This window comes from Lampetra planeri, chromosome 39 (genome assembly GCF_965212315.1).
Source record: "Lampetra planeri chromosome 39, kcLamPlan1.2.h2, whole genome shotgun sequence".
In the NCBI taxonomy this organism is placed as follows: Eukaryota; Metazoa; Chordata; class Hyperoartia; order Petromyzontiformes; family Petromyzontidae; genus Lampetra; species Lampetra planeri.
This window is the reverse complement of record NC_136145.1, coordinates 7,467,839-7,481,404: the sequence shown is the minus strand read 5'-3', so window position 1 is coordinate 7,481,404 and position 13,566 is coordinate 7,467,839. Positions and strand designations below refer to the sequence as shown.

Genomic DNA, 13,566 nt, shown 5'->3' with positions numbered 1-13,566 from the left:
TTGCATGACTCGGGGAAGATCTGTTGTGACATTCTGACCAGCCCCTTACTGAAACATCTTTGACAAAGAGCTTCACAGCTCATCGGATTCCTCCACTCTCAATAAATAACTGAGTCGCCCCGCCCACCCCCACCTTTCGCCCCGCCCCCCGCCACCTTTCGCCCTCTCCGATTGGTCAACACCGCCGTGATTGACGTCTTCCGCTTTCCGAGCTCCTCCTCCCTCGCGTCGCCTAGCAACATGCGCGTGACGTCACGCGACGGGTACCCCCCCTCCGGCCCCGTGGTGGGCAGCAGTGGAAGATGGCGGTGCTGGGCGAAGGCCGCGAGTTTGCGTTGTCGTGCGGACGGCTCGGCTCGGACCCAGAGCGCCTCACGCTCCTCCACGTCAAGCTCACAGACACGGCCATCAAGGCTTTCGAAGTGCACCAGGCGTCCAAGGTGAGAGGGGGTTTGTTGGTGAGGTTGGGGAGGTTTGTGAGTTGCTTACTGTACAAGTACGTACATTTGCTGTCGATCTCCTCCTCCAACACTGATGGACGTCCTCGCCCCAGGATGGTTGGTCAGAGTTTGGTTGCGAAGGGTTCAACAGTTAGTATATATTTGTTTCATTTACCGGCGGTTGAATTGTGATTGTGACGAGTAACTTGCTGGTCTTATTGCTACGACTGTAACGATGGAAGTGGTGTTGGTGGTGGTGGTGGTTGTTGTGTGCTAGAATAGAAATCGCTTCTGTGCACTTTATAAAAAGAGGTTATCGCTTTGACATTAAGCGAATTAAAATAGTTAAAACGATTAGACGAAATCGTCAATGGAGCCTTTCGACTGCGTGTGTCCATTAAAAGTGATTGGTAGTGAAACTAAAAACAGGCGTTGTCGCACTTAACCATTTATACTGGAACTCAGCAACAACAGATGATGTTAACACAAGATCTCAACTAGTTTTCACCTAAAGGAGGTTAGTGTCTTGTATGTTAGGTAACGTGGGTTTATTTTGTCAACGTGGTTACGAGATAAATCGATGTCTGCTGGTGTGGGGTGGGGGAGAGTGGTGAGGGAGAACGTCTGGAACGAACTAGAGGCCATTACAAGGCGCAGTGCTTCTTTAAATTGTTTTATCTTCGCACAGTGTCTTTAAAGTATATAAATGTGCATCGTAAATGGCTTCGTGATGTTAACGTTTTGGTAAATTAATGTAGAAGCTAATGCCAAGCGCAGTGCGGTTTCGATAAACGAAACTACTGAGGGTGGTTGTCGTGGTTGTTGTGGTGGTGGTGGTCGAGTTTGGGGTACGTGGACATTGCAAAGTGCAATTCGTTAGTTGATCAACGATGCGCTTTCTCTGCCCTTAATTTTAAATGTTTAAAAGACTGTTTAACACGTAGCAGGCTTTCGCGACCAATATAATTGATTATAATCAACGTTTTTGGGGTTAGATCGCGTTATTTATAAATGTGTCGTAACCCTCCACCACCCGACACGGTCAATCAGCAAAAAAGTGTCACGTTGACAAAATACAAACATTGTTGGTTCTTTCGGTAAAGTCACGTAGAAGGGAAATAATAAAATAATAAATAGAAAATATTTATTTATATAATTTTATGAATTCCCTTCTACGTGACTTTATCGAAAGAACCAAGAATATGAATCCCTGCAGTCACGAAAGCTTTAAATATAAAAGACAAATAGTTCACTACTTTAGCCCACCGGTGTGTTGAAGAGTGAAACCACAACATTTAAAACATTTTTGAGTAGTACGACGTTTCGCTGGTAATTGCATCCAGCATCATCGGGCAATTCACCAGAATAAAAAAAAAGTGTGACAATTTTTTGCTGATTGGCCGTGTCGGGTGGTGGAGGGTTACGACACATTTATAAATAACGCGATCTAACCCAAAAACGTTGAATATGTTAAAAAGACTGTCGTGGATTTTGGGACTGAGGAATTCGCGAACTCTCTGCGTCACCCTCTCACACCACCCCCCAATCCGCCTTCCTCCTCCTCCTGACAAAATGGACAGAAACGCCTTTCCCTAAATTATTGAACGGACGCCAAGTCCAAGCAGTTCGGAATGCGAAAATGTGTTCACCTATAGAGCGCATATGGTGAATAACATCTATGCACTCTACTGCACACGCAAACGAGTTATTGTTTTTTAGTTTGTAATTAAGTAAAAGCTCGGCCGAGGTTCGGACGCTAGCTGAACAAATAAACAACGTAACGGCGGGGGGTACACTTTTAAAGTGAACAACATCAGCGGTTCAATGGGCCACGCCGGAGAGCAAGCGATGAGTAACTTGTGTGTCTGTATAATGTGCAATACACAGGCGCGCACGCATGCTGATATAGCGCCCAGCGGAGATGCTAATCTGCTGATGGTTTGCCTGCTGTAAATAGAACCCTGCGTGTGTGTGTGCGTGCTGCGTTCTGCTGCAGTTGCTTGGCATGGGCACGCCGTAGCAGCCACTGCACTGCTGGGGGGTGATGGCTTTGTTAGCCCTTGTATGGAGATGTGACACTCGGGGATATTCCACGGGTCAAGGGGTAACAACTAGGGGAGGGTGGGGGCAGTGTGGCCGGAAAATGGCAGTAACACAGCAATCGTTACTAGTACAGCACTCCGCGGTGTGCTGGAGATCAAAGCCAGTTCATTTACAATCTGAGTACGACGTTCGCCAGTAATGTCGTACTCAGATTGTAAATGTTGTGGCTTTGCTCTCCAACACACCGGTGTACTGTACTCGTAATGAATTGGGATGTTCTGTTTACGTGACAAACTTTACTAATCGGTTGTGTCAGTGGTGACCGGTTTAACGATACATATTTACGCGCTCTAACCCCAAAAAACCCTGTATTATGGATGATATCGGTCGCGAAAGCATGTGTGTTAAACTGACAGCAATCGATGTTGAATGTATCCGTAACGAGTCTTGAATTGAGGCCTGCTTCGTATGTGTGCGTTTATCCAACCGCTCTGGTTTTAACCGCGCAGCACCAAACACTCCGTAATGGAGTTAACCAAACATCCCCACTATTTCGGGAGACCCTCGTGAAATTGCCTGGAGACTTTCCTGGATAAAGGAGAGGGGATTTGATTATTTTTAGGAGAGGGGATTGATTATTTTTAGAAGAGGGTTTCCCCCATCTCTGGCTCCCATCTCGTCTACCGAGAGGCACCCCGATTATAAAAGCATTGCGCAACCTAAACATATACGTATACCTACTATAATCACCCAGGAACGTCTGTCCTTAACGCTCGTGACGTCACTCCATATCAACCAGCCCCCCCTAATTAATAATCATGAGCAGGTGACGTCACTCCACATCAAACAGCTTCCCTCATTAATAATAATGAGCAGGTGATGTCACTCAACATCAAACAACCCCCTCATTAATAATCATGAGCAGGTGACGTCCTCCAAATGCACCCACCCCCCTCCATTATTATTACCTACTATAATGAGAAAATGTCTGTGTGCAACGCTCGTGACGTCACTCAACGTCGACCAGTCTCGCTCATTAATAATCATGAGCAGGTTACGTCCTCAAGATGGACACGCCACCACATTCATAATGATTAGCGGCTGACGTCACTCCACATGGGGGGCCGAGACGCCTCCTCCCCCCTCCTCGGCGTCAACTTACAACCCTCACTACAAAGGCAGAACCCTCACGTCACGTGATCTCCGTAACGCTATTGAGACATCGAAGTAAAAAGGACGTCATGATGAACAAGGGATTATAACCTTAAAATGAAATAGGTCTGTGTCACCGCGCCCTTACAAATTGCACACGCAAGTTTCAGATTTACTTCAATACACCCGTCCTTGGACGGGCAAAAGGCTAGTTTAGTAAATAGTAGGTGAACGAATGTAAACATTTCGGTTTTATTCGAATTGTTAAGGATATTTTTAAAGCTTTCGGATTTAAGATCACTTATGTCAGTAAAAAGTAACACGATGGCAGCGACGTCACTACTTGGGACGTCATGTCTTCGGATTAATCCTAAACAAATCGGATACGACATTTCGTGTCAATGCTCGATTCGTGGGATCAATTCCGGAATGAATAACACATTCCTATTATATTTGTATCCAGGCTGTGTGTTATAGACTACCAAGAGATTAAGCTTTGTTATTCTGAAAAAGTACTTTCATAGTGAGCTCTGGCACATTAAACATTATTTATTATTATGCTTCTTTACTCAGGAACGCCTTGCTGAGTCTCACGACTCATTTTCAGGAGGGTCCTGCCAGGTTTTGCTATTTATGGGCGATTGCTATTTATATTAAAATGGAGTAGTTTCTGGGGCATTTAAAAATGGACTACACAGTGGTCTGCTATTAGGAATGAAGTCACAGGAACTTTAATGGCCACCCCGAATCAAACTGGATATCTATTTCGTGAATAATACACCTGCGGTAATAACCAGGGCGGCCGCTGAATGAGAACCGTGAATCTGCAACAAGTGGTGGATGCGCTACCACTAGGCCATGCCTTTGTCACAGCCGATTACAGTGAATGTGACTTTATAATATTTTTTCCTCACGAACAAAAATTTCACTAAGGTCAGTATCCTGTTTATAAACCTACATGCAAATAACAGATGTTTATTGAGTTGCCTCTTTAGAATTGCTGCCTTGTATTGTCCTGCAGCTGTTTTATTTGATCACAAGCAGGCCTAAGATGTGTGTTCTTGTCATTTTCGAAAATTAGCCTTTTATGCACGTGTGTGGCATACATTTGGCTATAAATTAATGGAAAGTCACACGGGATTTAAATCTTTGTGATGGTGTGTAATAGAGTGCAGACATGAACGTGGAGCGCTTTCTCAGTTACCCCGTAATTGTACTTGTTACATTTGCCGAGCAGATGTCGCATGTTTAAAAGTTCGCTGTTGCGCCGGGTCTTGATGCATCTGGGAATATTATAAAACCATCGAAACATTGATGTAATCCTCACTTGAATTTCAAACCATTATCTCTCCCGCAAACAAAAATGTTGGTTAAGAAGCGGATGTGCTCAGTAATGCAAATCGGCGGGTAATTGTGCACGCTTTAAATTGTCAGATGTAACCTCGAGTGTTAACTCTCTGACGTTTGTCTAACGGACTGAGCTTTTAAACCAGTGTTAGGTAAAGACTGGTGTCGAGAGTGCACTGGATGCAAGGGTTTAAATGGAGAGCTGAGGCCGAATCGTCCAATAGGATGATGTTATGGTTAAGAACCTAAGGACACTATGTTGCTGCATGCCAGTGCAGAGATTTTTGCACGAAAAAAGAAGCAAATATTTGGCAGGAATCGCACGGCTCTGGACTGCATTCATTAAGTTGTGGCCTTTACGCTGTATAGCATTTAAAAATGGATATTTTCTTTCTGAACGGCTTAGATTCGGCTTGAGTTTCAAAGGACTGGATCTTCACTTTTGACATTGAATGTTCTTTGGCTTCGTACGTTTCGTGCAAACACACGCTTGTTTTCTAGTTTACCTTTTTAAAACAAAAACACAAATTCCTTTCGCTATTTTGCTTAAAGATACACTTTGAGCACTCGCTTTTAATATCATATCCGTGAAGGTCAGTGTAGAGTTTATAATTTATTTGCACATTTGTGTGCTTGCTTGTTTATGCTTTTTAGCACAACGTATCACATTGCATGCATCCCTTGCATACTTGACACGATTCTATTGCACGGTCCTGCCCCCGCCGTTCCTTTGAGTCATTTTACACATGGAATACACCCCCTCCGAGTGAGTGACATGTCACTGCAACCGGCTCCACATGTTGGTCGCCCAATTGAACAAACGCAGCGAACTTTCAGGAATAGCCATTTAATCACGCGCGCAGGTAACACAGTGCCGTTCTGTTTTAAGATGCATGTGTTCGCTTTAACTGCTCCACAGGTTGGTTGCACGGCGGGGAGGTCATTAACCATTCTTGTGGGGCATAATTCAGGTGCCGGATAAATGCTTTGGGAAATGGGGAATTGAATACACTGCATGCTGGTGTTGCAGTAAGAAACATGGTACATTTTCGTTTGGAGATTTTGTAAAAGCCAACGGTGTTTGTTCAACTTAGGAAGAAGGCGGCAGCAAGTCTTTAATTATTTGGCACAACGTGATTGATAGCAATGATAAATGGGGGATTTGTAATGTTTCAGCCTTTCGGACAATTGATACTGTTAAGAAGGCAAGCACTTGTGTATTATATGAACACCTGACTGCATAAAGATGTAATTTTTAAACTGGGGGAATTGTTTTTAATTGCATACTGTTTAGTCTGTCATCATACTTAAGTTGCATCGCATTCACTCAAAGTAGAGAGTGTAACATGACAACAAATAATGAATAACATTTCTGAAGGATGTGTACTGTACCCATTCAAGTAATTTTCTAATACAGCTTCTAAAATGTCATTGTGGTAAAACAAATAAACCTTGTATTAATGATAAAAAAAAAACTTTCTCTGGATCCGCTGTGGCCACATGTTTGCATGTGCACACCGTGTCCCACGTTCCATGCCGTGTGAAATTCGCTGCTTCATATTACATTGCCGTGCCAAGAGAGAGCAGTGCAGTCAGTGCAGGGTATAACTTTATCCTCGCTGGTAACCCTAACCCCCTAACCCTTTAAAACCTGGCCTTTAACCCCGTGCCTTAACCCTCCATTGAATGCAGTGGTGGCAGTTCAGCACGGAAGCTCAAGCGTGGCCGGAGAAACCCAAAGATTGGCGAGGACTGCCGGGGAGCGGAGGGATAAAGGGTGCAGAGACGCCATGGGGTTGCAGCCGTTGTATCTGTAGCTCCCTGCGTCACTCGTGGGACCGTATCCGATTGCACCCGTTGCGTGACCCACGGTACCAGCCAAAACAGCAAATTAAAACAAATTGAGTCTTAATAGTGTATTCATAAATATCACGATGTTATTGCAAAGCGATTACAATTGATGAAGTTAGTAATCCGCGTGTCTTTGCGCCAGCTCGCACACTTTGGCGTCTGCTGTCTGCGGCTCAGTGCGGTTTCTTTCCATTCAAAACTATGCCTGCCCCGGTTGTGGGGGTTGACCCAGGCTTCTGGTTTTAGCCAACTTTTAACACTTTGAGCACTTTGCCTGTTCTAGTCATTTTCAAAATGCCACGGTGTTTTGTGGTGCTGTGTAGCATATCGCCCTCGCGTACGTGACTAGGTATTTTATTTTACACAATACAAGACCTGTTGGTCAAGGCATGTATGGGGGGGGGGGGTGGTTATTTTATCGAAACAAATTGGAGAGCAAAGTGACGTAACAGATTTAAATGATCTCTGTAATTGTTTTTGTCAAACAAACCGTCAAATTTTTTGCTTTCTTGCCGAGTACGAACTATAATGGATGGATAGTGATACTGAACTTGTACACAATATGGAGTTTGTTTATTATTGCTTAATGTTGTTTTTCATTTTGTGGAAACTTTTTACATTTTGCTCTTTGGTACTACAAACAAATATCTGGATAGCTTCCAGTCTATGTCTGGACGAAAAACTGATATGTACCTTTGACAGTGTGCTTTGAGGCTGCTGGTCTACCTCTCTTCATAGTGTTTGCATTTAGATCTACTGTATTAATAATGAGTGATTTGCCCTGGAGGTGTACTTTGTATGTGTCATAACCCCTGTAAAGCCACCTTATTGCATTCTTTTATCGCAAGCTCTGTTAAGAAGAGGCATCATAAAGCAGAGTTTCTGCTGCGTGACCTTGTTTTTCGTGGGTCAGGAAGTTTTAAAAGCCACGCTTTTAAAGGCCAGCATAGTGTGTTTTTAAATGGCAGACACAGATCCGTAGGGTTTACTCACACTTGGCTGTACGCTAACGGTAGCATTAGGGGCAAACAAAACAAGCCGCACACACACGAGTGAGTGTCGCAGCCTCCAGTACAGTTTGAACCTTACACTCCATTGATGCAAATAGACGTTTTGTACGTGGAAGAAAATAAAAGGTTCTCGTGGACATAAACTGGTTTGACTAAATCGGCTTAAACTGTTTAACCTGTTTTGAAGTCAAAATCTGCATCCCTGCGATGGGTTATAATTCGCAACATTTTGGGAAATGTTTTACCCGCAGAAGATACGTTTGTGACCGTAGGATTGGTCCTGGGCCTCCCCGAGGTCGACTCAGCCTCAAATGAGTACCTGGTGCGGTGTGTAAACATTGCCACTGGGGAGATAAAGACGTGGTGCTTGCCACCCACCCCTCGTGTACCGTGTCGGCTTTGATAGGTGACAGCACTTTCCCCAACAGTCTATTGAGACTATATGGGGCGTCTTTGTCCTGCGATCATGCCTTGTATATCACATGACATCACCATACTTGGCCAGTAAATGTTATAATCGGCTAATTTAACTTTTGTTTCGTGTAAAAGGTGTTGTGGCTGATTGTGGATGCCTTTTTCCAGCAAATGGATTCACCATGGCTGATAAAGATTTAGTTTTTTCTTCATAATTTGCATTAAATTGGTTTAATATCCTGTTGTGTAGGAATAAGCGGCGTTTCATCCGGCAGACCTGAAGGGATGGTGCGGAGATCATGCTTGCGTTTGGTTCAGATGTGCTTTCAGTGCATGCAAATGCGAAAGGGAAAATTTAATTTCCGCAGTGTATGCAACAGCAAGATATTTTTCTAAGACGTGCATTTTTGTTAGTTAATTATGCTTTTGGCTCGTTATTAAATCAATGTACCTATAAAGTCTGCACATAATGCTGTCAAGTTTTGTTGACAAAGCACAATGCCTTTGTGTGATAAACAAATATTTGGTGAAAGAGAATTGAGGCCTTTGGTTTTTTTAGAGGCAGCCGGACATGGTTTTTTTTTACATGAAATATTTATGTTCGCACTTTATAATGTGCTACAGAAAATGCCAGCTGCGCAGTATTCCTGTCTGTGGAGGGTTTGTCAGCAAAAGTTGGCGTGAATTCTGTTAATTTCCTTTCAGGCTGCCGAGTGTTGAGATTAACTTTAATGTATGAGAGCTTTCAACCAAACCAGGAATGTTGGCTATGCGACCAGGTCTGAACCATTTTTGTGGATTAAAAGATTAATTTAAAAGATAAATATATGTTCATTTCATCCTTTCTGTTTGGAGGTCATTTAGTTAACTGGGCTTATCCATCTGCTGCCTACATACTTCGATATATCATTATATGCTGAAACTTGATACGAACCATTTTCATTTTCACTTCTAAAATACCATGATCTGGTACTGAACGGTTATTTCAATGGTAAGCAACGCACGTTGTGTAATATATATACACACACTTGCTTATGACCAATGTGCGTGGCGGTGTACAACCGCGGCACTGTACACGAAACCATGCTTCCATATTGGGAAATGCCTATTATTAAAATAGGTTCAAGTTAGTGTGTCGCGTGTCACACAAGATAAACTCGCACTCTGGCAAGAGTTTGGCTAAAAAAAGTAATGCGCTCTCCTCAACTCCTTCCATACGGTAGTCTAGCGGGCGCACTTAACTCTCACGGCAATTAAAATAACTATACTTGTAGTTTATAGCCTTAGTGAAATGTCAACGCTTAGCATTTAGGGTTTGCACTATTTTTAATCGGTGGACATTAACTGCTATGGCGAATGGATCAGTCAAATTTACATTGATGATAAAAACATAAAGCAAGCTCAAAATTGCTTAAAGAAGCATGGGGACAATGGCGGAGCCAGGATTTTCAGGTAGGGGGGCAACCCCTCCAGCAATGAGGAGTTGTTAGTAAGTAAGGACTTGTCCCTTGCTTTTTATTCGACTCGTGTGCGGCGATGGCGCAGCCATCGATCGAGGGTCGAATTCGAACCGCGTTGTGTGATCGGCATCGCGCTCGCTAAAGGTGTTTGCCTTCAGGGAAGTTGTGTACTGTATACGCAACTGAGCACAATTCTGTGAGTCACTTATAATTGCTTTGCCGTTACTTATTGCCAATTATGGACTCAGACTATTATCCTATCATCTCGTAGAGTCCCTGGCACATAATAATATGCTACACAGTGGCAGTGGGGGGTCGCAAAATGCCGATTTATTACTAATAATGATCCGATCGAAATGAGGGATTTCGATCGGATCATTGGGGGGCAGAGGTCGCAACCGGGTACCCGATACCCGTACCCTACCCGATACCCGGCTACCCGTACCCGGCCAGGTACGGGTACGGGGAAGCCGTTTGCGACCCTGGTGCGGCCGGGTACGGGTAGGCCGTGAGTCACCGGTGAGTAACCGTTTGTCACTCATTTCGGGTAGGGTACGGGTACAGGTAGGGAACGGGTACCCGTACCCGGCTGGGTATGGGTACCCATTTGCGACCCTGGTGCGGCCGGGTACGGGTAAGGAATCAAAACCCGTTTGCGACCTCTGTTGGGGGGGCACATGCCACCCCACCCCCCCCACTGGCTCCGCCAGTGCATGGGGAGAACTACATTCTTGCCATTGAATTGAGAGACAGAACATGAGAGCACACGTAGGTTAGAGGTATCGGTGTTTATAAAACTACGACAGCTTGGGCAGGATGCCGATGGAAGGGATGATGGTCGGTGGCCGAGACTAAAAATGGAGCGGCAGCCAAGTGAGGGAACGCATCCGAGCAGACGTTCACCACATCACAGCGCCGAGAGATGGTGACGGCTCGGATGACGATGATGAGAACTGCACTACTAAGTCAGGGAGTAGATGGCACAGTAGTCTAACTTGGGCTACCTGGCTGTGGAGCCGATTCCGCGTCACTGTTCTACACATTCTGCTGCCCACCTGCCACCAACACTGAGGCAGAAACTAATAACAGCTCAGGTCAGTACTGGCTCAAACGATGTGGGCCCTAGTTATAGCCAGGGTTTTACAGAACACCAGGTTACATGATAGCATCATTATTATACATGTACAGGCCATCGCTGTACTATGAGACCTCCTTTACCAGTGGCAAAATATAGTAATAGGTTTTCACCCTTTCAACTGGTACAAAAACTGACACCTTTATACAAGGGATCATGTTTGCAATAACCACAACACAGTGCATATCATTATCAGAGTTGTTTCTTTTTGTTTGAATTTTGACTGCTTGTGTTGTGATTATTGCAAACATGATCCCTTGTATAAATGTGTCATTTTTTGTACCAGTTGAAAGGATGAAAACCTATTACTTATCCAGGCCATCGGTCGCTCCACTGCTGGATAAGAGGCTCTCTATGCCATGTGTGTTGTGGAAGTTCGTTGACAGTGCTTGGGCAGAGTGGTCAGTGTGGGTTTGTGAAGACGGGGAAGAGCGTAAAGGTACAGTAAGACGATGCATTTTACTGCTCTGTCTTGTGCTGTAAATCGCATAGCCCCACAGCCTGTAGCAACTTGTTATACTTGGTGGTTACTCATCCAAGCGTTATCCAGGCTCAACATTGCTGATCTTTGGAAGCCTACCAGGATCGGGCACCTTCCAGCTGATTGGTTCACTGGCAGCATCATTGGGGGTAGCAACATATCCTTGGTGTTTGGAGTTGGCCATCAAGGCAAGTATTTTTTGTTCAGGGAAAGATAACGCGGTACATTTGATATTGTTGTAGCACAGGTAGAGAGACATGTGCTCTGTTATCTCAAAACACAACTTGCCCAGCAATGCAGAGTGTATTCTAACCTGGATGCTCGTGTGAATGACAGCCAGGCATTTACAAGTGCCATCCTTATTTGTTTTTTACGTTTTCTGACCCTAGCTGGTTTCTGCAGTGGTTATTATCGTATCGGTTTGTTAAATTATTGTTTTACGTTGCACATTGTACACCCTGACAAGATAATTATCTTTACAGAGAACGAAATGAGTGTGTTATGCAAGTCACACTACAGTGCAGTAGTTACAAATGTACGGTTATTAATTGCTGAATAAGCGCTGAATGTATTTTTCATTGAAGAGCGATTTAAAAATCACAGGCATTTGCTAACTGAGCCATATGCATTGGGAGTTTGACAGTAACGTTGTACCCTTTCTTTTATCTTCTCCAGCATTCCCTGTCATCCCAACCGACCATCCGCTTTGGAGGAGGCAAAGGGGTAAGTCAATCGCATTGGCCGTGTTTGCCGACCATCTGTATGGCACGCTGGGGAAACGGTCTGCCGAGGTCCTTCCCTCTGTGTGTGTGCGCGCGCCTCTGTACATGAAAGTGTCCTTGTCAAGATGTGCCACAGTGTGGGCCAAACCATTAACTGTTGAGTGACAAGCCAAGCATGTGCAGTGCATCGGTTGTGTTGAAAAAAATGGCATGTTTCGTCAAATCCGCTCTATTGATTGCCGTTCTCCATTTGTCCTAAAATTGATTGTACTGTTTGTAGTAGTTAGCACACGGTGCCAGCACTCTTGAGTTCGATACCCAGTCATGGCCAATGTCGGCAGTGGTGAATTCCACTTCACCCGTTCCACACTGATCAGCTTAGTGAAGTTTAGTAAAACAAAACCATTGTGGGGGGAGACCTTAGTCTAGCACTGGCTGTACATTATTATTTACATTTCACTTGCATCCTGCGATTAGTGCACATGGGGGACGTGACTGGACTAGATCCTGTGTTTGTATCCGAGACCGCTGATGATGATGGTTTCATCTGATCCTTGAAATGTCTGGTTCAGTAAATATGAATGTGAAAGAATGCCCAAGAAAAACGAAGGTTCCTGAGTGCAGGCTGAACACCTGCTCTGACATAATGAATAAGTTGAGGTCGTGGTAGGACCAAGTACGTTAATTATAGTTACAAAGATGTCACCGCAGCGTCCAGTAAACCTTTATTTTGTTAGGGGTATAAAGATCCATCAATTTACTGCTTGCTATAGATTATTAAGCTCCCATTACATGTGTAGAATCTCGTGTGCAAGAAGTAATGTTTAATCTTTTTTGGTGATGGTTTCATGTGACCCCTCCAGCCACTAGAGGCAGCTAGAGGCACAACACTGTTAACCATTATTATTGTTGAATTAAATTGTCACCCAGAATCATCATGACAATTCCTTGAATCTCATTGGGGCCAAATTTTTACACCCCTATCCGTTAAACTTTGTCGTTCAAAGTGGAGTTGGTGCTGAGAGAGAGGTCACTTTGTATCCATGTACAGTACTTTATGTGCTTTTTGTTGAGCCCCAAAATCTAGCGCCATGGCATGACCGTGTGTTTGTGTGGTTTCAAGATCCTGAAGGCGCTTCAAGTAACTAAAAATGTTGTGTCGTGTCAGTACAGGAGGAAATGTTGGCTTTACCGTGTGTAGGATTTATAAGCTACAGCGAGCAAACAAAGCCAAAATTTCTGTAAAATATTTATTTGGGCTGGGTCAGTGTTTGCAGCTTGTTGATCTAGATATTGACATTTGGCCACAGGTCTTAAAATCATAACATCTAGCAGCTTGAAAAGTCAACTGCTTATATTTTGGCTTGGTCACGTAATCCTGAAATCATTCTTCCAAAGAAAATTCTGCTAGGAATCACGATGATTGCCAAAAAAGACATTTCTGTGCTCTATAATAACTATAACCAACAATTCTCTCTACTGTTAAATGACTGCTTTTATCTTCATCTGGC

The 13,566-nt window shown here is 44.0% G+C and overlaps 1 protein-coding gene across 1 annotated transcript in view; it reads left to right on the top strand.

Moving 5' to 3' along the window:
* The first annotated feature begins 269 nt into the window (after positions 1-269).
* LOC144731569 (RNA polymerase II elongation factor ELL2-like) overlaps positions 270-13,566 on the top strand; it is a 51,319-nt gene continuing 38,022 nt past the window's right edge. Inside the window, exons 1-2 of the mRNA XM_078612716.1 lie at positions 270-440; positions 12,009-12,056. Coding sequence (XP_078468842.1) covers positions 303-440; positions 12,009-12,056 — 186 coding nt within the window. The 5' untranslated portion in view covers positions 270-302. The remainder of the gene's footprint in view (positions 441-12,008; positions 12,057-13,566) is intronic.